The sequence below is a fragment of the Bemisia tabaci genome, chromosome 3 (genome assembly GCF_918797505.1).
Source record: "Bemisia tabaci chromosome 3, PGI_BMITA_v3".
In the NCBI taxonomy this organism is placed as follows: domain Eukaryota; kingdom Metazoa; phylum Arthropoda; class Insecta; order Hemiptera; family Aleyrodidae; genus Bemisia; species Bemisia tabaci.
This window is the reverse complement of record NC_092795.1, coordinates 38379236-38399933: the sequence shown is the minus strand read 5'-3', so window position 1 is coordinate 38399933 and position 20698 is coordinate 38379236. Positions and strand designations below refer to the sequence as shown.

The 20698-nt window shown below is 36.1% G+C and overlaps 1 protein-coding gene across 4 annotated transcripts; it reads left to right on the top strand.

Annotated features, from left to right (window-relative positions):
* Positions 1–4803: 4803 nt before the first annotated feature.
* LOC109038992 (cytochrome P450 4g15) lies at positions 4804–20635 on the top strand. Of its 4 annotated transcripts, none has more exons than XM_019054294.2 (13): positions 4804–5173; positions 8243–8454; positions 8892–9007; positions 10160–10250; positions 10787–10969; positions 11966–12035; positions 12398–12524; positions 12948–13155; positions 13895–14004; positions 14469–14537; positions 15141–15309; positions 15755–15940; positions 20274–20635. In XM_019054294.2, exons 2-13 carry the CDS (start codon positions 8253–8255, stop codon positions 20453–20455), a joined length of 1713 nt encoding a protein of 570 aa, XP_018909839.2. In that variant the 5' UTR covers positions 4804–5173; positions 8243–8252; the 3' UTR covers positions 20456–20635. The 4 variants fall into 4 exon arrangements, with proteins under 4 accessions (XP_018909839.2, XP_018909841.2, XP_018909840.2 ...); XM_019054295.2 differs by having other exon boundaries at positions 4806–4946; XM_019054293.2 differs by lacking the exon at positions 4804–5173 and adding an exon at positions 6468–6606.
* The last annotated feature ends 63 nt before the right edge of the window (positions 20636–20698 follow it).

Here is a 20698-nt window from a genome sequence, read left to right as displayed (position 1 = left end):
AGGTTTCAGATATTAAGTTTGACCATATACATAGCCACAACGAACTGTTCGATGTCACTACACTAGAGCCTCAACAGCGTCTGCGAGCTTGTTTGACAGGACTTAAAAATTTTTAAGACCTCGGAGAAATTATATAAAGTTTTTCAGATCGACTTTTTACCATATTCATCGAGTGCAGACGTTGTATCAGATCCGATAAAAACATGAAGTAGCGAATGAGGTGCGGCTCTTGCAGCACCAATTTTACTCAAAACTTGATGGATCGAAAATCATTCAAATTCCGTACCAGTACCAAAAGCTATTTACAATCTGTCGAAGTTGAGCTCACCAAAAGCGGCGAGTGATATCACCATAACATCTGTGTTCACAGTGGCAGAGATGGTCAATGCAGTTGGTTTTCTTGGCTGATCCTCTTTTCTGAACCTGGGATTCTCTCTGGAACCGACAACTACTCCAATATTATTGACCCTGCAGTTACATTATTCATGAGCCTATCATAAGCCTATATGACGGCAAATTCTCTCTCACCATAATAAGCAATGAATTTTCCATTAAAAAAATCGGTGTAAATTAAGGTATCCAGTACTTTGAGATTTACCATATCTCACAAATGAATTGGTAGCCATCTGACATACGTGCAACGATTAAAAGTGGAAAACCAAGAAGAAATTTTCGTCAAAGATTTTACGTAAAGTTCAAAGTTGGAGCTTCGCAGTGATATCAGATATTCAAGGTGGCACTATTCCAGCTAAATTGCAAGACTCCGATGTAAATACTGAGGGCTTGATTCTCTGCCTCATTTGTTGCGTTCTTCAAGCGGAAGAAGCTCCGTTCTCATTGTTTTTCTTAAAATCTACAACAAAATTTGGACATGCTTGTTTTTTAACATCAAATGAAGCTCTCAGGGTCAATTGATGTGAATTTTGTGCATGGCTTGTCCTTTTTGTATGATGGACATAACTTGAAAACTGCGTACGTCCTAAGGATGCCGCATTTTGGCTTCGATGAGAGTCTCAATACAGACACTGTCATTTGAAAGTTCTTCAAGAAATTCAGAATGGCCTTTTCAATGTGAATCCAACCTATCATTAGGTACAACATACTTGAGTTGCAGCTACCGAAAGTGTAACACTAGATGTGAGGGGGCACTGTTAAAATGCACGAGGCTCTACAATATTGCGAAGCTTGTGGGAACGGCTACAAGAAGTGCACGAAAAACATGAGAAACTATAACACTGGTAATGATGATAATGAGGAGGAAACTGCAAATTATCCTGATGTTACCGAAAAGGATTTCTAATCCAAAAAGAGATGGGACATACTCAATTATAATCTCTTGGAATCGGTGGATGTTATGATTTTTCGTTTCCATTTTTTTTTTTTTTTTTTTTTTTAAATATTTTTATAATAGCGGTTGAAAATGAGTCGTCCCCCCCCCCCCAATTTCACCGAGCGTAAGATACGTGCAACGATCGAATATAAAATGCGGCACAACATAGACGTTATATTAGGAGAGCCTTATTGCACGCTGCGCCACCTTCGCACGGTGTGCGCTTGCGCTTCGCTTCCCCCCCCCCCCCCCCCCCCCCCCACGGCCATGACGAATTTTTTGTATCAATTTTGAAATAGTTCGGCAGTATAAAATTATAATGCTTAATGGATTTAGTTGTTATAAACCTTAACTACGCATTCGAAGTTCACAAGAAAATCAGGGCTTTAAATCTCAGGTCCCCCCTCCCCTCCAAGCACCCTTTTGGTCAAAATTGGGCGATTAGTGGGTGAAATCGTTCCAGTATGTATTGAGGTGGCCTTGAACTGGTCAATTCCGCAAACTCAATCAGTTTTATGCCCTTGTGTACAAAAATTCTCACAGAAAAACCTGAATTTTATGATTTTAGGGTCCCCCCCGCCCCCCTGCCCCCCTGGGACCCCATAGAACTGGGCACCCAGGCTAAATTCGTTTCTTCATCGGTGTAGAAGACTTCCTGAAAGTTTCATGCTTTTATCCGGAAATGCACGATTGTTATGCCAATCCGCCCCACTATACAGCTTGAGCTGAGCGTCAAGATTGAGGTTGCCATATTGTCATGGGAACGGAGTTCCCCATGATATTACAATCGTTCCGTTGCTATCGCTATGGGATTCCCTATGCCTCTGCGACCTTGAGCGTTTCGCCCAGTCTTCGATTTTTGGTTGATTTTCCGATGTATCAAAAACCGTTGTATTTTTTAGCCAATCATGTCTCTACGTCAAGTTGTGTTGATTTCTAAAATTCGCTTTCAGCGAGTTTTTTTCCACCTTGAGATGTCGTGTCTGACTGGTAAATCTGCGCAGAACCACGAAGTTCCGATTTTGGGCAAATTCTTTTTTTTGGGAGGTTCTGATTGGTTATTTTTCGCCATCAGTTTTCTGTTCGTTGGTGCAAAAGATCGCCTACCTCGTTGCTCTTGAGAAGCCGCCATTATCCCACCTCAAATTTGACAAATAGAAATAAAGACATAATAACCATCGTACAAGGTGGAAAATTGCTCTGGAGGACTCGTTACGGACAAAGAAGTCAAAATCAGAGCTTGATTGATTGATTTAATTCATGGATACGCAAATATTGCCTTAGCTCAACTGCCGCAATCGGGATGCATGCTGGGATGAACCTCGAGACACATTAAAACAGTGCGAACCATGGCTCCTACATGCAGCAATGCGCTTAGCTGATTTCTCTCATATCCCAGCGCGTCAAGGTCCCTTGTGATAAGTCCCGCCCATTGCCCGAGTCTTTTGTATGCTATTTTTACTCCCTCACACCTCGACTCGTTATAGTCTAGTTGACTAATCCGCCTCATATTTTTGATTAGGTGCGGGCAATAGGCGATCGGGAGTTCGATACCCGACGATGGGTGTTACTTTTTAATATGGTTGTATTGAATGTTTTAGACTAATCATCAAAAAATAATTAATACTAGATGATAAATGTACGAACATTTTCTCGTCAGTTACTATGTTAAACAAAAATAATGGAATATACCTCCTTCATATAATCAGCCACATGTTCCCCCAAATTAATGACGTTATTTTCTTTTTTCAATAAAGTTAATTTGCATTCAACGTTCGTAAGTTAAGCAAAAAGTACCTATTGATACAAATAGAAAGACATGAAAATAGTATGTCTAACATTTCAGTTGTTTTTTTTAATTTATTTTTTGTTTTTTTGTTTTTTCAATAAAACAAATTGACTGGAACTAGAATCATTGTATCTCTGAAGACAAAAGCTAAGTTTTTTGATACAGAAATACTAATATATTCATCCCTTATATAATCAGGGAGATGTTGACCCAAATATTGATGTATATTTTCTCTGTTCGCCCAAATTAATGATGGTATTTTCTTTTTTCAATAAAATTAATTTACATTCCACGTTCTTAAAGCAATATTTTCTCCAAAATTCAGCAAAAAATAACAATTTATACCTGCGCAAAAAGTAAATAAATAAATAAATAAATAGAGCAATGACATGAAAGTAGTATAGGTACACATCTAACATTTCAGTTACATCTATTTGAATGAAAAAAATGGCAACTGAGGAAGCACATAGGTCACTTATGATGCGTATTCAGGCATATGCGTAGAGTAGAAATATCATACTTTACGCCGAAAAAACGAAACTGAAAGTTAAATGCGTTAACTTCCGAAAACCATACATAATCCAACAAAAATAAATAATTGGTAAATAACAGCTTTCTTGTTTGCAAAGAAAAAAAATTAAAAATGTTAAAAAAGAGATGTCGACACAAAATTACATAGCCCCTTCAATTCTGAAGATACTACAAACGAACTGTACCTTAACATTTTCATATCCCAGAAGCAAAAGTTCCCATGACGAATATTGCTATCCCTAGCGATTGCAAAAACCAACTTGTTTTCATATTACTGAGACTGTCATAGTGAGGTTTGGCGTGCAATTTAACCGAAATAAATTATTCTTTCTTCCATGAGTGGAAAGGTTAAATTTATTCATAAAAACCGTTATTACCACGGTTAAGGAATTAATCTAAGCTTAGGATTTTGATCCTTCGAGCTCGACGTCGAGCGATCGATATCCTCGTCGCCTATTGGTGCTCACACCGCGAGCCTGCAATCCTGGGATCGAAGGATTGTGGAAATTTTCCTGTTCTTTTTTCACTCATTTTTCCAAATTTTTTTAATCGAGAGAGAAGATTTTTCAATTGAAATAACGCAAAATTGCGCATCTCCCGACGGAACGAACGGGATAACCGATCTTCCAAAGCGTGGATGGGGCGCGGGACTCGCCGCGCGATCCCTCTATTTTTCCGGGCATTGGGGGACCGGGACATTTTTTTTTTTTTTAAATAACGAAATACTTTCATTAGTTTGTTTACAGGGTGGAACCACAATTGAACAGAATTGTGGCCGAAGGCCTTTGTTTACATATTAATTTTTTTTATTTACATACTAAATGTTTTTTTTTTGGGGGGGGGGGACCGGGACATTGACATGTCGTGCGATCAATTTCCTTGTAGAACACCTGTTGTAAACGGCACTCGTAAATTAGCTCAGGTACAATCATATATTCTAACTGAAATAGATTTTACTGGATCAATCCATTCATGAAAGAAGGAGGTAGAGATCGTAATGGAACAAAATATAAAAAAATGCATTGCTGAGGCACTGGAAAACGGAGACCGCTTTCGAACATATTCGAGTGCTCTGTTCAAGGGCAGTGACGCTACGTGCAAAATTAGGCACGTCAATTTTCTTCCGACCGATGAATAAATTTATGGAGAAACGTTTAGACACAGGTGTAAGCAAGTAGAGATCCGGATTATCAAGTATTTTGCGAGTGCGAAACATGTTATATGGTATGATTGCGCGAGTTCAAAATTTCCGGTCGAAAGATTTACCTTTCTTTGAAGTAGTGGCAACATATTTAGGTATTTTTTATTATTTCGTAAATAATAATAATAATAATGGTTTTATAATAACGAAATGTTCTATTTAGAATACCTGTGACGTATAAATATCCATTCAGTGGAATCACATGTTGCGAATATTTTTAGTGTTTTTCGAGCTTTTTCAGTATTCGCGCTCACAAAGAACTTTGCCTGAAAATGTAGTCACTTGACAAAGGTTTCGATTCTACTCTTCATTATTATAAGTGGTATGTAAAAATATGTTGTACATCTTAACTATTTCTGTTTTTCTGAAATAACTCTGAATGGAAATTATGACAATTAGAAACATAATCTATCACAAGGTGAATCGTATAGGTATCTAACAAAAATATTAAATAATGCAAGATTACGTAAGTAACGTAACATTTACTGAACATGTGCACCTTGAGAAAACACGTAATGCCAATTTTAATATGCCTTATTTAATTGATGTAACCGCAAAATACTTGATCTTAAACACTGCCTGTGTTTAAAACCGAACTTGTGTGAATGTAATTATCTATACGAAATACATGCGGTAATCGGCTTACCTAGTCACAAAAATGTATTATGAGCATTTAAATTTCACGGGCCTTGGCACGCTGCGTTTGATTGACAGCATATGTGACAGAACAAAATGTTTAAATCTGCCATTAAAGCTTTGAATTGTCTAAAAATGCATTATACAGTGCGAAAAGTTCTAATTCAATGCATTTTCTTATTTCATTCTTTATTTATTTATTTCATTATTTATTTATTTATTTATCTATTTATTTATTTATTTATTTATTCATGTACATAAATGCCACACGTTGTGGCTATAATACTTGTCAACCCCCCCCCCCCCTAAATATTACACATTAATATAATATAGGTACGTAAGAACACAGGGAAGCATTAAGAATATTACAAAATTTTACAAAATAAAATAAAAGGTATAGTAAATTACAGTTACAAATTATTAAAAAAAATCATTTAAAGAGTAAAAAGCCTTGCATTGTGTCCAACCAGTAAAAAAATGTCTTACATAACCACAAAACATGGCTTGCGATTCTTTTTTTTCACTTCAGAATTTCATCAAGCACTTCTCTTTAAAATCCAAACGCTCAGTTATGGGCACGCATCGAATTACAGAGGTAGATTTTTTAGACATAGAAGGAAAGCAGTTGCCAGATAGTGCTGAAAAACAACACTTTCCCTCATTAAAACCCATGTAAAGTATCCAAATTTTATCGCACAATCTGACATCAGGCGAAAGTTCGGAAAATTCCATTTTTATGTAACATCCTTGAGTATTACAACGAAGCACTCATGTCTCATTTGGAAAAAAATATATTTGCAAGGAATATATAACAAAAAATTAAACACCTCGTGGGAGGTCCATTTCAACATTTCTATGTATTTATTTATGGTTAATTATTTCGCGCCACCGATCCGACGTACTATTGTGTAATGTCAAGAACAGATATTCGCTTCAAATTTTTTGTGCCTTTGAATATAAATAGAGCGTATTATTGTCCTCTGGAATTTGAGGTGCAAATATTACTTTAGTAGAAAAGAACCACTCCTCTCCCAGTTTCTCAAGTTTCATGTCAGATGACACTACAATATCAATTTGTTCCTCTGTTCTTCTCGTCATAATGAAGTTTCAATACATGGGGTAAGACTTTCATTTCAATGAATTTGTTGTTAAATGTTACTGTTTTTCACCCCTCTTATTCACTTTCGATAAGATTTGCTACTATTTTAAGCGTTTTAAGATTAAAGTTAATTATATATCAATCTATCAATAGCTAAAACTATCAATGGCTACAGTTGAAGATTACGTACCGATTATAGACAAAGACGACCGATATAAAGCATCTCGAACAATTACACCTCACTTTTTAGCGCGTTGAAAGACATTCAATTTGATCACCTAAAAACCTGGGTAAGTGGATTTTTCTACATCCACCACCCTTCTACGCGGATCCCTTTCATGGGGTATCATCAGGCCGTAATGTGAACGTATCGCCTATCGCAAAAAAGTGATTTCATGCTTGGCTAAACTTCGTGTAAAATATATAATGACAAAACATATTTTGCTGCTGAGTTTACGAAACGATGTTGTTTACTAAACGATGATCGTGTTTACTTTGATACATGTACTGACTTGATACGTGTGTTTACGTTTGCATGCACTTGTGTTATGCATAAGTCGTATGTTGTACACTGATAATAATATGTGTGTTATTGTGTTACTTTTGGTTGATATAGGAAGTAAAATACAAACCAACACAAATTTTGTGTTGATTTCTGGTACAGTTTGCGGTCAATTTAGGCAATTAAGAATGGACAGGCTGAGAAAATGCATTACTCCAACTGCATCGTTATTATTTACCACTCGTTTTTGATTGAATTTCTTCAAGGAAACAAGCCAGCATTTTCTCTTTAAATCGTATATCGAATATAAGGCTAGGGTAATTTTGTGTTTTAATTCCCGTATTAACCAAACTTTTGTGTGGAAATTTCTCTCGGTGTATATTTATGCATGACATAAAAACAAAGTCGTATACGAAGCAAGGAGCTCAGACAGTACGCTTTATCACATATCGACGGTGAAAGTCGGCAATCACATAACTCGGTTTGCGACGTCGCAGACTCCCTGTCATACTTTATTTTTTAAATGGAAAACTACTCAACGGTAATTCTTTAAAACCTCCGTGATTTTTCTTCTGTGTGCGAAGAAAATTCTGCAAAAACTTCAAGGAATAATGTCCATTTGTTCTCCTTTAAAAAAATAACATAGTTGCGGAGATTTTCAGACACCGCAAACGATTTATGTGATTGCCGACTTGCACCGTCGATATGTATATTTATCACTGACTTAAAAAATACAAGCCATCTCTCTCCGATCATATGAAGATTTATCGGAGAAATTTCAATTTTCAGAAAACGGTCTACGGTATTAGAAAATGACATTTTTTTTTATTTTAACATTCAAAACTAATTAGGAGTACATACTTGAAACGTGTATGGATTTTTCCGGATGAGAGCTTACTTGATCAAACTACAAGATCCACACACCCAGTAAAAATTTGATCCATTTACTCCTAAAATTTATTTCTATCAATCCATTTGTTTTGCGCCTCAAAAGAAGGATGAAACTTACTTTCTACGCGTTTGATGGAGTTGATACTGCATTTTCGTCCAAAAAAGTTTAAATTTTGCATTTTCAAAATTCATATAATTTTTTAACGTGACACTTATAAAGTCAAGGTTATTTACGTACTTAATTTTTCCTGGTTTGGTTGCAGAAAGGCAGACATGGCTAAAACAAGCCTCAGCTCTTCCTCGCTGTTTTCAAACCCTGATGCTTTCTTCTACTTACTAATTCCAACCATCATTCTATGGTTTGTCTACTTCAGAATGAGCCGTAAACGGCTCTACGAGCTAGCAGCCCAATTTCAAGGACTAGAGGGATACCCTTTAGTGGGTAGCATTCACGAGTTTGTCGGTGATCCAATGAGTAGGTTAAATTAAGTATCCATACATTTTCTCAAAAACACTAATCTGAGCATAATTCTGTTTTAAAAATGGAAAACATAGTTTATATTCACGGTTAAAATTTAATTTCAACATTTTACGCTGTTGTAGCAGATCTAATTTTTAAAACTAGTAAAAAAACACTCATTAAATTACGTCCGTTTCATGGGGAAATGTTCAGTTTCAATGCTTTAGTATATATTTGTTAGTTAGTTGATTTAAAAAGCAGCTTTTTGTATAGTAAAAGATATACAGTTTTTTTATAAATTCTGAGATTTTCTAAGTATTGCTCTACTACAGGAGTGGTTATAATTTTCTCATCGACTATTCCTCAAACAAATATCATCATCTCACTACCGGTGTTCTAATAAGTTAAAAAAATTCAAAAGTACCATTATTTTAATATGAGTATGTTTTCAGAGATATTCCAGAAGATGTGGAAACTTAGTCACAAATACACAAAGAATGGCTCCCCAGGAAAACTTTGGATCGGTCATCGTCTCATTATATTTCTATCACACCCAAAAGACATCGAGGTAAGCCATTCCTCAATTTTGATGGAACTTTACATCCGTGAAGAGCAGATAACAAAAGAAATAAATTTGCGAAGACACAAGTTGAAGTTGACCGTCCTTATTATGTCATTCATAACAGCTCCGCTGAGAGAGTTTTTTGGGATGGAAAACAATCTCAGTCCCAATATGGCTATAAAGTCTGATCTCACGCACTCGCAAGTAAGATTTCACACAATCATAAACTTTAAAGGTTCATTCTTAAAAAAGTCAGATATCTTGTTGTAGAGTCCCTTTACACTGAGAGTTAAGACAATGCGAAACCATTTCTGATTGGTTCCCGCATTTCAGGCCTCCACAGTGTCACACACGGCAGTAAAGATTTCATTTTCACCAATTGCATAGACCGGGGAATCAGAGGTTCGACAAGGGTTAGCGGAATGAGAGAAGGAACGAAGGAAGGAATTTGAGAATGAGCCAATCAAAGATTACGAAAAATGTTCAATTTGTGTAATCTTTATTCCCGTTTGTGACTCCATGAAAGGAGGTTGTCTTAACTCGCAGTATAAAGGGCCTCTATCTTGTTGGCCATCGTGGAAAATACCTATTTTGGAGCATTTTGAATTCATATTATTACTAGGACCAGCGTCAATATGACGCGTACATTTTTTTGGTTGTAATCGTGTAAGCAGTCCGATCTCCGTTTGTTCATCTTAATATTTCCGGAAATTAATACAGAAACTTATTACCATCGAAAAGCCGAGCTGAACCGAGGGGTTTATATTTTTAAATAATGTCATATCAGACTGTGTGCAAAAGAATCTACCTAAGGGCGAGGGGAGTCCAGGTATATTTTCGAGTTTGGACTTTAATAACCAAACTAGATACAGTCGAGTGCTTGCAGCCTAGCTTTCGATTTGAAGGAGCACCTTCAAGACGGAACTATTCATGTTGAGATTCTGCCGCCTTGTGCTTTTGCGCTTTATGTATTACTTTAAGTGTGCAACACTTGTATTTACAATATTTGCAGCAATCCTTTGAAAATTGTAAAAATTGACTTGGGGCTTCCCACATCAATGTCGAAAAAAAATATTTTTAAAGTATCTCTGGCCTTTTTTCTATTTCATAGCTCTAATAAGAAGAGGATTGTTATAAAAAATAATTATTGTGTTATAGGTAATTTATGGCAGTCAAACACACATCTACAAATCTCCTGAATATGGATTTTTCAATTCTTGGCTTCGTAGTGGTATCCTTATCAATAATGGTAAGTTAGAAATATAATCGACTTGCAACATTTAAAATATACCGCTCAGTGTACTGGAAGAAGCAATGGTGTGCGCGGAAATGAGCTGTTGTTAGTTGATGTGAGTGACATGTGAATATTCTTTGCCTAGAGATGAATTGTCATGCTGCATTTTAGAACTCACTGGGCATTTTAGTAGTACTAAGATTATTTAAACTTAGGACATTTTAGAAAAATCTTATGTATCCTCGTAATGCTCGTGAAACCCACATTTTAGGGGAAAATTAAGAGTTGTTACCTGAAATCACTTCTGGGGTTCCTTGGGAAAAATTAATACTAATCTTTAATATATTGAAATCAAGCAAATGTATGCTTTCAAATTTCCTATACAGTACTTGCGTTTTCTTGCACGCCTAAATTAGTTTTCCTGCTGTTCTGTGAAGCAAAGTTACTTTTAACACTGAAAAACGAAATGAATTGTCTTCTTCGCAAACTTATAAAATTAACTTACCGAAATCCGAGTTGATAATGTTTTTTTTTTTTTTCCAAAATTTAAGGTGAAAAATGGCGAGCTCTGAGAAAGCTCATCGCACCATCCTTCCATTTGAATGTTCTGAGATCATTCGTTGATCACTTCTACAAACATAGTTTATCAGTCGTCCATAAAATGAAGGAGGAAGGTTCCAAAGAATTTGACGTCCACCATTACATGGGTGCATGCACCACAGAAATTTTGTTGGGTAAGCTATGAATTAGATAAAACCACGCTAAATTTTAGTTGAAAATATGTGCTCGGTGGCAAGGAGAATGCATCAGAAGAATAAAGATCGGCATCTCCGAAAATGAACCAAGTTTTTCCTCCATTTGATGACCAACAGTGGAAACTCTCCGAAATATTTTTTTCAAACTGACGGTCTCTCGTCACAGATGTAGTTCACCATTTTAATCCGAAATAAATACGAGACACTCGTGATATACAAACGTTTCACTCACGTTACAATTAAGTTACGATTACGTTACACTACATAATGTGAAACACGAAACAGGGGAAACAAGGCTAAAATTATACATATTAAAATCGAGATGTTTCGCTCCAAGCCATATCCAAAATTTTCCCTCCTCTTTCTGATCTCAATACCATACTTTCGAATTTTTTTCATCAAATCCCTCCGTTTTTCAAACGACTCAATCTCCAAATTTAACTGATTATCCTTCCTCTCTTTTTTTATTTTTTGTACTTGTCTTTTTTGATTTCTACTCTAAGGTGTTAATAACCCATGTTATGTTGAAGCACCTTTAAATAAATTTATAAATCTGCATATATACACACATGAGTGGACTATATTTTCGTGATCCACGACCCGCGATCGGTGCTTTTCACAAGATCTCAGGTCTAGGTCCGACATCATGGGAGAATGCAATAGTGTGTTTTCTTCAGAAAATACACTAAAAACACAACACCATGACACGATACCGACATAATGTGATATAACTAAAGATCATCTTTATAAATCCCAATTTAATTAAATTATCTTTCCTCATAATAGCACTTATAGCAGTTATAGTATTCCCACAAGGAAAAAAAAGGCAACTTCATTTGAAACGGGATCCACTAGGACGGTCTTTCCAGAGCTTATAGTGCTTGTAGTATTTAGTGAAGTATTTTAATTCACACAAAAAATTATGAATTATTTTACGTCGAGTATAATTTTACCCTCATCTTACATGATTTCCAGAAACTGCGATGGGTGTCGACAAAAAAACACACCAGGTCAACGGTTTTGAATATGCCTCAGCTGTCATGAAGTAAGTTCACAGTTGTTAAACTGTATGTCTTCACATTGCCCTTTTAACTACAAAATGATAGTCATGTGATGGATGAAAGTGAAACGTCGAGGAGATCTGGGATTCGAATTCAAGTTCTTTTGTTACATTCCAAAAGTCATATGCATGGTAAATTTGTGTAGGCCAACGCAGAAGTAAGTGAAATGTCGATGTCAGTCCTTATTGAAAACAATTTACTCTTTGTTTTGACTAAATTGAGTTAAATTAATGCTTAAAAAAGGGAAAATGAGACAAAGGGAGTATACTCAGAAACAGTTGTCTTGGCTGTAAATATGCTGTTTTTATTTTACTTGCATGCTACACACTGACAAATATTGTTTCAGGCTATGTGAAATTTTGCATCTACGACAAGTGAAATTATGGTTGCGGCCGGACAGTGCTTTTAAACTTACCAGTTATGCGTCTGAACATAATAGACTGCTTAAATATATCGATGAATTACCTCAGAAAGTGAGTCTCTAAAAAAATCTCTAATTTTCAATAGGTATTGATTCCAACAGTAGCTCAAAAGATTAAGGACACAATCTTAAAATTGGAGCTGCTGCGTTGGTTTGATTTGTTTTGCACATTTCGCAATAATGTGATTTAAAATTTTGCCCAATCACTAGGATTTATTTAATCTGTGCTTTTAACGGTTATACTCATTTTTGCTGCTTGATGTAAACTATTACACAGAATTTGCGACTTTTCTGCATTAAATTCTAATTTTTTAAGTACGTGCAACTGTTTATGCGCTTCCATTGATAGCTGATATTATATCATTATATCATGGTCAATCTGATTTTTTAAATGTCGAAACATCACCAAAATGTATCTTCTACCGTTGAACTGTAGCTCATGCTAAATAACTGTTTTTTGTGATTTTTTTTCAAGGTCATGAAAAAGAAGAAAGCAGATTTCTTGAAAAAGAAACAAACGACAACTGAAAAGTGTAATACAAAGTCCGAAGAGGTCAAAGAGGCCGAAAGAGGGGCCCAGAGACTTGACGCGAAAAGGAACAAGGGAGAAGTCACGGAGACAGTAGAAGGAGTTTCATATGGTCAATCAGCAGGGCTCAAAGACGATCTAGATGATGACATTGGTAACGCATTTTGCTTGTAAAAGTAATGAAAAAATTGTCACTTGGCAATGAAAGAACGTATAACTTCACTTTAAAATCGTAAATATCGTACATACACTGGAAAAAAACACATTGGATCTAGAGTCCAGACTCTTAAAAACATCCGCAAGAAAAAATACTTTTGGTTCAATCAGCTTAATTTAAGCTTAAATCAAGAACCAAGCCTCTTAATTTAAGCGGCTTCCCTTTGGATTTAAGCTTAAATCTGATTGAATCAAGGGTCCTTTTTCATGTCAATGTTTTCAAAAGTCTGGACTCTAGATCCAATGTATTTTTCTTTTTTTCCAGTGTACTTGTATCAATCCATTCCCGGCTCCTCGAGGGGACATTAAGTTAAAGCCGCGATAATGAACGTCACGAAATATCAAAGTCTGATAGTTCCAATCATTTTTGGTTGACCGTTGATCATTTCATATACATAAGAGCCTTTCTCATAGCGCTCTCTGGCGCTCTGAGACACCCAATCCATATCGGTTACCCTCAGTAACGGCTAAGAGCCCAATCCGCCTTACCCTGGATGGTTCATACACCTAAAAGTCGGTGACAAATTCCGAGCCCCCTTTGAGGCCGCGGCTATACTAGCTGGGGTCCGCAGGATTGCTGAACCTGTGACAGTACAAACCCCCATGTACGGTTGATCATTTTTTTCTGGTTAAATCAAAGATGAAGATGAAGTAACAATTCAATTTCAAATTGTCAGGTGAAAAGAAGCGCCAGCCTTTCCTAGAATCACTCATTGAAAATGCAGCAAATGGAGCTAACTTGACCGATGAAGATATCAGAGACCAAATTAATACCATCATGTTTGCAGTAAGTTGTTTTCAGCATTATTTTGATCCTCTGGTCTAAATGTTTCTTATAATTAGGTAAAACCGATTATAAAAATTTTCGCGTGAGGAGAAAGATGATGCGATTTTGCATACATCCAAATTGAATGAAAATTACTTTGAAAAAGTATTCACAAGTAACCATTTATTTCACACATTGATCGAAAACATCATCCACATATATTTCATATTCATACTGAAAATACAGCAAAATTATTTAAAATCATCGAACTATCGGAACGTAGTAGAAATATCACATACTATGATGTGGAAATTTTTTCATTTTAGCATTTATTTCAACGTTTTTAAGGATTATTTTCCACAGGAAATAAAGTTTGCATCATAATTCAAGAGATGAACTTTACATTTACTGAGACTTGGGCTCATACTCAAATAATCATCTCAAATAATACTTAATATTGAAATTGTTTGCAACCAACATTATAGGGCCACGACACCACGGCCGCTGGAAGCAGTTTCTTCCTTTGTATGATGGGAGTCCGCCCCGATATACAGGCAAGTCTACATTTTTTTAATCGTTATCTATTCTCATGTTTAATTGTTTTTCCTCCTCAACTACAATGTGATATTTGCATTCGTTGTGAGATTTGAACGGTGAATTTTCAAAGCACGCTAGTGTCACGTGAGAAAGTTATAGGCACTTTACTTCTAAAAATGATGGGAAACAGGAATATCTAGAATTGAACATTGAATGATCAATTCATTAAGACACAAACTCGGTTGTGTACAGAATAATTTCGAAATCAGTTAGTGACAAAGAAAATTCTCTTTTCGCAAATAATGCACGTTAAAATTCATTATTGTCCACTCACATTCATAAGTGAAACAGTTGTTTTCAAAATGGAACAAGTCCATTAAGCCTAATTGGCTTGCATAACAGGGCATGCTATAACTAAGGAATGAACCTGTCCCCTTTTGAAAACGACTGATTCAGAGCGTCGCACTCTTTGAAATATAGGTACCAATGAGCTCAGTCATACTTGAGAAGTGAAAACTACATTTTGGCTCAGGGGTGATAAAAAACCTTTATCACCTGAGTAAAAATGCATTTGACTTCATATTTTTTTTTTTCCTCTTAACTCACCTTTGTTGTTATAGGAAAAGGTGGTAGAGGAGCTTGAACAAATATTCGGTGATTCGGACAGGCCATGCACGTTTGAAGATACGTTAGAAATGAAATATATGGAAAGGTGCATAATGGAGACTTTGAGGCTGTATCCACCGGTGCCCATGACCGGCCGAGAGCCCCAGGAAGAGATCAAATTAAGTAAGCTTGAAAATCAAGACAATTTTTTCCTTGTAGAAGAAACAAATTTAAAGGTACCTAACATGGTAATTGATTAAAAAAATTGAGCTATAAGCCAAAAATCAATTAAACAAGTAGGTAATATTTCAAACTACATGAAGGTATGAGAAATAATAAAAAAACATAAAAGAAACAAAGCAAACGTTTCTTTTCATTTTTGAACCTTTCATTTTTGGCTTTTACCTGAATTTTTTGTAATCAATTACCATGTTCTATGCAGCTTAGTCAGCCAAATTTGGCATTAAAATGTATTTAAAGGTAACTGTTAGTAGTGCCTGTAAAGGTGCGTACTCTACTTCTGTGATATTTTCATGAATCAGGAGAGCAAATATTTGTTCAAAACGCTCTTAAAATTTAAATAACAGTTTGAGATGCTGTTAAAATAAACTTTTGATGAAATTTTCAGAGTCCACGGATTTAACAGTTCCTGCAAAATGCACTGTTCTCATCGGAATATTTAAGCTGCACAGAGATCCATCGATTTATCCAAATCCTGATGAATTCAACCCTGACAATTTCTTACCTGATAAAACGTCGAACAGGCACTACTATGCTTTCGTCCCGTTCGGTGCAGGACCTAGAGGCTGTCTTGGTGAGTGGAAGTCAATTTTAAAAGTTCTCACATAATGGGCCTGTTGCAAACTTTGGCTAGAGCAAAAATAAGGGTTGTTTATATCAGTAAAAGTTTCAAAAATCACGATGAGCGTATTGGCAAAGTTTGAAATGCACTTCTAACTTGACAATCTGCGCAGATTTGCGTTTCTTTTAGCGGCTCTGGTGCTTGCACTAGAGCTGCTATTCCGGACGGTCCCAGCTGGGGAGTATCAATGCAGCATGTTACATTGTAGAGACCGCGCGTTGGTTGATGGGAATCGGCGCCATTTTCGGCTATGTTCCTTGTCATGACTTTATTTTATTGCATACTGTTTTATTGTTAGTCAATGCTATGTTGTGTATTGTATTTTTGGAATCATGGTGATACAGTCAATAATTCAAAACTTGTTTGTGCTTTTATCTCGTGATGGAAAAAATGTACTTTACGTTCAAAATTTGAAAATTTGAATTTTAAAGTTTTCGCGGTTAAGGAAGCTTTAACCACTGGGTTGGAGCTTCCTAGTTAATTACTCGATATCAGCTGATAGCAAACAAAGGTTACCAGGGAAACCGTAAACGTCTAACAACTATCGTGGCCATTGGGGCGATTATTGAAATGATATCGACTGTATGTCGCCGCTTACGACAGGACATAGCCCTATCTTAACTGTGTAATATATCGCAATTCGATATTGTTTTGATTTTTAAAAGGAGCAATTCATTCATACAGTTCCGATTAGTTTTGGCGAACGGGCCCTTAACCTACGGCACTCGGTTCATGGGAATTTTTTAACTTGTCCTGGACGGACTCGTCTGTAGCGCATCGTTCTTCGTTGTGTGTGTGATTTCGTGAAGAAGTTTCTATGGCAATTTGCTTTTATTTGTGAGCTGTTTTTTCCATTCCGGGAACATATTTATTGAAAACGGCGACTTTTTCAGCAGTCCTATTTTTATCTACAACATCTAAGTGGCCCTTCATAATCATTTAATTTTGGCCCCTGGCCAGAAAAAGGTTCGGAAATTGCAGTGATTTTGCCGAAAATGCTGAAGTAAGTAAATTTGGGCATTTTTTTTCCTTCTTCAAACTCTGTGGAGAAGCACTTCTCCTCCAGTACATCTATTTTTTTTACTTATCTCTCGCAAGGTACATTTACAGAAGGTGTGTTCCAGTATTAACAGTTCAGATTCGTGGTTTTTTTATTATAACGCTTATTTCGGAAAGCAATTATTACATTGTTCAATTCTACTGACTTTCAACACTCGATTATACTCCCGGCAAATTCTGCAGCAGCGTTTCAAATGTTGACTCTAATGCTTCCAACAGCCATCCGATGTCTAAGGGTTTATCCCTAGATTTAGGGATTTTCCGGAATTTCCAGGGATTTAGGGATTTTTCAGGAAATCTAGGGATTTTTTTTTGATGAGGTAAAGTTACCAAAAATCAACTTTTTAACCTCAATTCTAGCTTCGACAATCGAAAACATTTTTTCATCTATATTTTGTAGGCCTTTTTGGCAACACTATTTTCCCCGCAAATAAGCCGGAAATTAAAACGATTGCGTCCTTCGATGTACTTGACATTCAACTGCATTCAACCTGTTAATAATAAGAAATCAACTAATATTCTTTCATTTTATTGGTCTGGATTAGCACTGCTTTCAGAGAGCGCCAAAATTCAAACGAGCCAATCAGATTTAAATATTGCAAATCGCTACATCGAATGACATCATGATTCTTCGTTAAAAATGGCGCTTTTTGCAAAATCTAGGGATTTTTTAAGTATATTTGAGCAAATCTGGGGATTTAGGGATTTTTAGCGAAATCTAGGCATTTTTTTTCTTCCCCGCTAGGGATTTAATATCGGAAGACTGGCTTCCAGTATCGTAGCGTTGATCGTCGCTGATGTCGAAATGGAACCTAATGCCGGACTTACTGTAACACCTCCATTCCTCAATTCCGGTGAGGAATACGTCTCTACCCTTAACTCAATATAAATATACAAATTGATAAGTGAGTGCTTTAGTCTCCTGAAAACAGAATTGCGAAACTTAAAATTGGAGAAAAATGATGAGTAAATGAAAAAATGGAACCAATTGATGGGATATGTCGCATGCCATTCTGACACAAAATATGGCGTCTATCGAATCACCTTAACTAAATAAAATAACCAAATTTTCAACTCTCAAACTATCAACTATCAAATTTCAAACTATCAAAATTTCCAACAATGACAAAAATGATTGTAATATACCTATAATGTAATGAAATATACACGCTCTAATCATTTAATTTGTATTACCTTTATGTTATGTACCTACATGTTATACTATTTTTATAATAAATTTTGCCAACATGCTTTTCAATTCAGTCTACAACATTTCATTCCGACGTGGCAATAATGATTTATAATGCCCCTAATCCATTAAAATGAATTACAATAGTAATGCCGCATTATAATGTCGTATTATACATCGCAACGATTCATGTCCTACTGATTATTGATTATTGTAAGATGAATTCTGTTTTCTCTGATTGTATGTTTCATACGTGCGAAGCAAGTACGGGTCACTAGAAACGTGGTTCGTACGGGTGGCTGATGAAATTGATCTTCGAATACCTTTTGATGAGCTAGGGAAATGGAACCATCTGCATCTCATGGACAATAAATAGTTGCCGTAATTAAGGTCATCCCGTGATTAAGGTGCCGTGATTTAAGTCATAAATTCTTCATCTAATTCTTGATTCATCTCCAAAATGTCTGCTAAAGCTTTCATGTGCTTCTCCTTGTATGCATGAATGAGCAAATTGGGTATCGAACAAGCGGACACTTTTTGAAAATTCAGATGATTCTGGACAATATCGTACAGAAGTCCACGAGCTGCAGATAGAACCTCTAGCTCATCAAAAGTTATTCGAAGATCATTCAACAACCTCTTTGACAAGTTGCAAAAACTTTTCGTTAACAATAGTGTCACACGGTACTAGGAATATTTACTATTTAACGAACCTTATATTTCCCTGACTCAGTCCTAAATTATAGAAGTATGCGTTACTTTTCCAGCAATCCAAAAAAACAATTATACAAAAAACCAATACCTACACTTTCAGATATAAAAATGCAAATTTTTTGCAGCCTCGCTAAACGACTTATCAACCAGAGATTTTTTAGGAAGCGGACCTCCAAAGAGCTTTCAAAATTAAAAGTATACAACAAGTGATAATGCCATGTATTCGCCATATCAAAGCCCAATACACATTTATACACCGGCTACGTAAATCTGCTAAGTTACAAAACATGAATCGACAGTTGTCGGATTGTACATCAATGACAAAATGTGTCTAGGCCCTCATTCTTGACTACAACTACTGCCCCCAGAGCCGCTCTCCGACGCCAATGCGTTGGAGCTTCCTGCTTGTTTAGCTTCCCGCCTCAAAAACACTACCACGGCACAGTTGAACATTTCGTTAGGGGTGTCGTTTTATCCAACCCGTGTGCACTTGGATACTACACAATATTCAACATGGCCGACAACAACCCGCCAAAACACATGTGCCTGGACGAGATTCTACATACACGTATAACCTTAATAACCTTTTGTTAACAACACAGCTTGTTTACATTCACGATTTCCTCGCGTTGATAAAGATCCGCTTTGGTTTACCTTGTGCTCCCGCTTGCGATTTGCGCGCGGAAGCGTCGGCTATGTAGGGTATTGCTATTACGAAAGGGTTGAATGGAACAACTCCCCTAACGAAATGTTCACTTGTGCCGTAGTATCGTTTTTGAAGCGCGAAGCTCAAACGAACGCAAATTTCTTACGCAAATTGTGAAGTTAGGAGTACATTTCAAACTTTGCCAATGCCCTTATCGTGGTTTGTAAGACATTTACTGATGGACAAAATTCTTATTCTTGCTCTAGCAAAAGTTTGTAACAGGCCTATGAAAATTATAGACTCCGTTTTACAGGAAAGGAATCAATGTCCTCTTTTGATTTTCTTTAGATTAATTAAAATCCAGTTGTTTAATTATGACTACCTTTTATTACTTATCGTAACTCACAGAATTTTTTCATTCTTCGTTTTTCATTAAAAACATGGTGTTTAACCATTGATCTAAAAAATTCTCGAAGGGTAATATTGAACAAATTCTGCCGGTGATATATATGCAAAATGAAATTGCAAAAAAAGAAGGTTAAATACAGAATTTGTTAATTTCTTTTAATGTCGAGTAGAGAACATTAAAGAACACAGCAGTTTGCTAAAACAATGAGTGCTCTTCAATATACTATATTTACCATCAATCAATTTCATTCTGACTTTCACGATTACAGGTCGCAAATTTGCCATGCTCCAACTAAAAGTACTGCTCTCCACGGTTTTGAGGAACTATAAAATCTACAGCGACGTCCCACAAAAAGACTGGAAGCTGCAAGCCGACATCATTCTTAAAAGAGCTGATGGTTTTAGGATTAGATTAGAACCACGGAAAATGACACCAAAACCAAAGAATTGAATGGTTTTTAAAGCACAAATGATCTTTGGTAGTGTTGATCAAATTTTGGCAGATATAAACAAGGAACATATAGAGAGCTTCATTTTGTTTGTAGTGATTTTTATTATGTTTCTAGGTATTATGTTTTTTCCTCTCTCTTCTCTGATCCTTAATATATTGTTTACTCATTTATATAATGCACCTCGTCTACATGTTAGTTCTTTTTCATCCCCCCCACACCAGAGATGAGGGAGGTTCCAAAAA

Bases quoted from the DNA above. Each gene is read 5' to 3' on its own strand.
- LOC109038992 (XM_019054293.2), top strand. From the start codon at position 6,536: ATGTCAGATGACACTACAATATCAATTTGTTCCTCTGTTCTTCTCGTC. The intron at 14,538-15,140 runs GCAAGTCTACAT...TTGTTGTTATAG, and splicing joins GAGTCCGCCCCGATATACAG to GAAAAGGTGGTAGAGGAGCT. The intron at 15,310-15,754 runs GTAAGCTTGAAA...TGAAATTTTCAG, and splicing joins CCAGGAAGAGATCAAATTAA to AGTCCACGGATTTAACAGTT.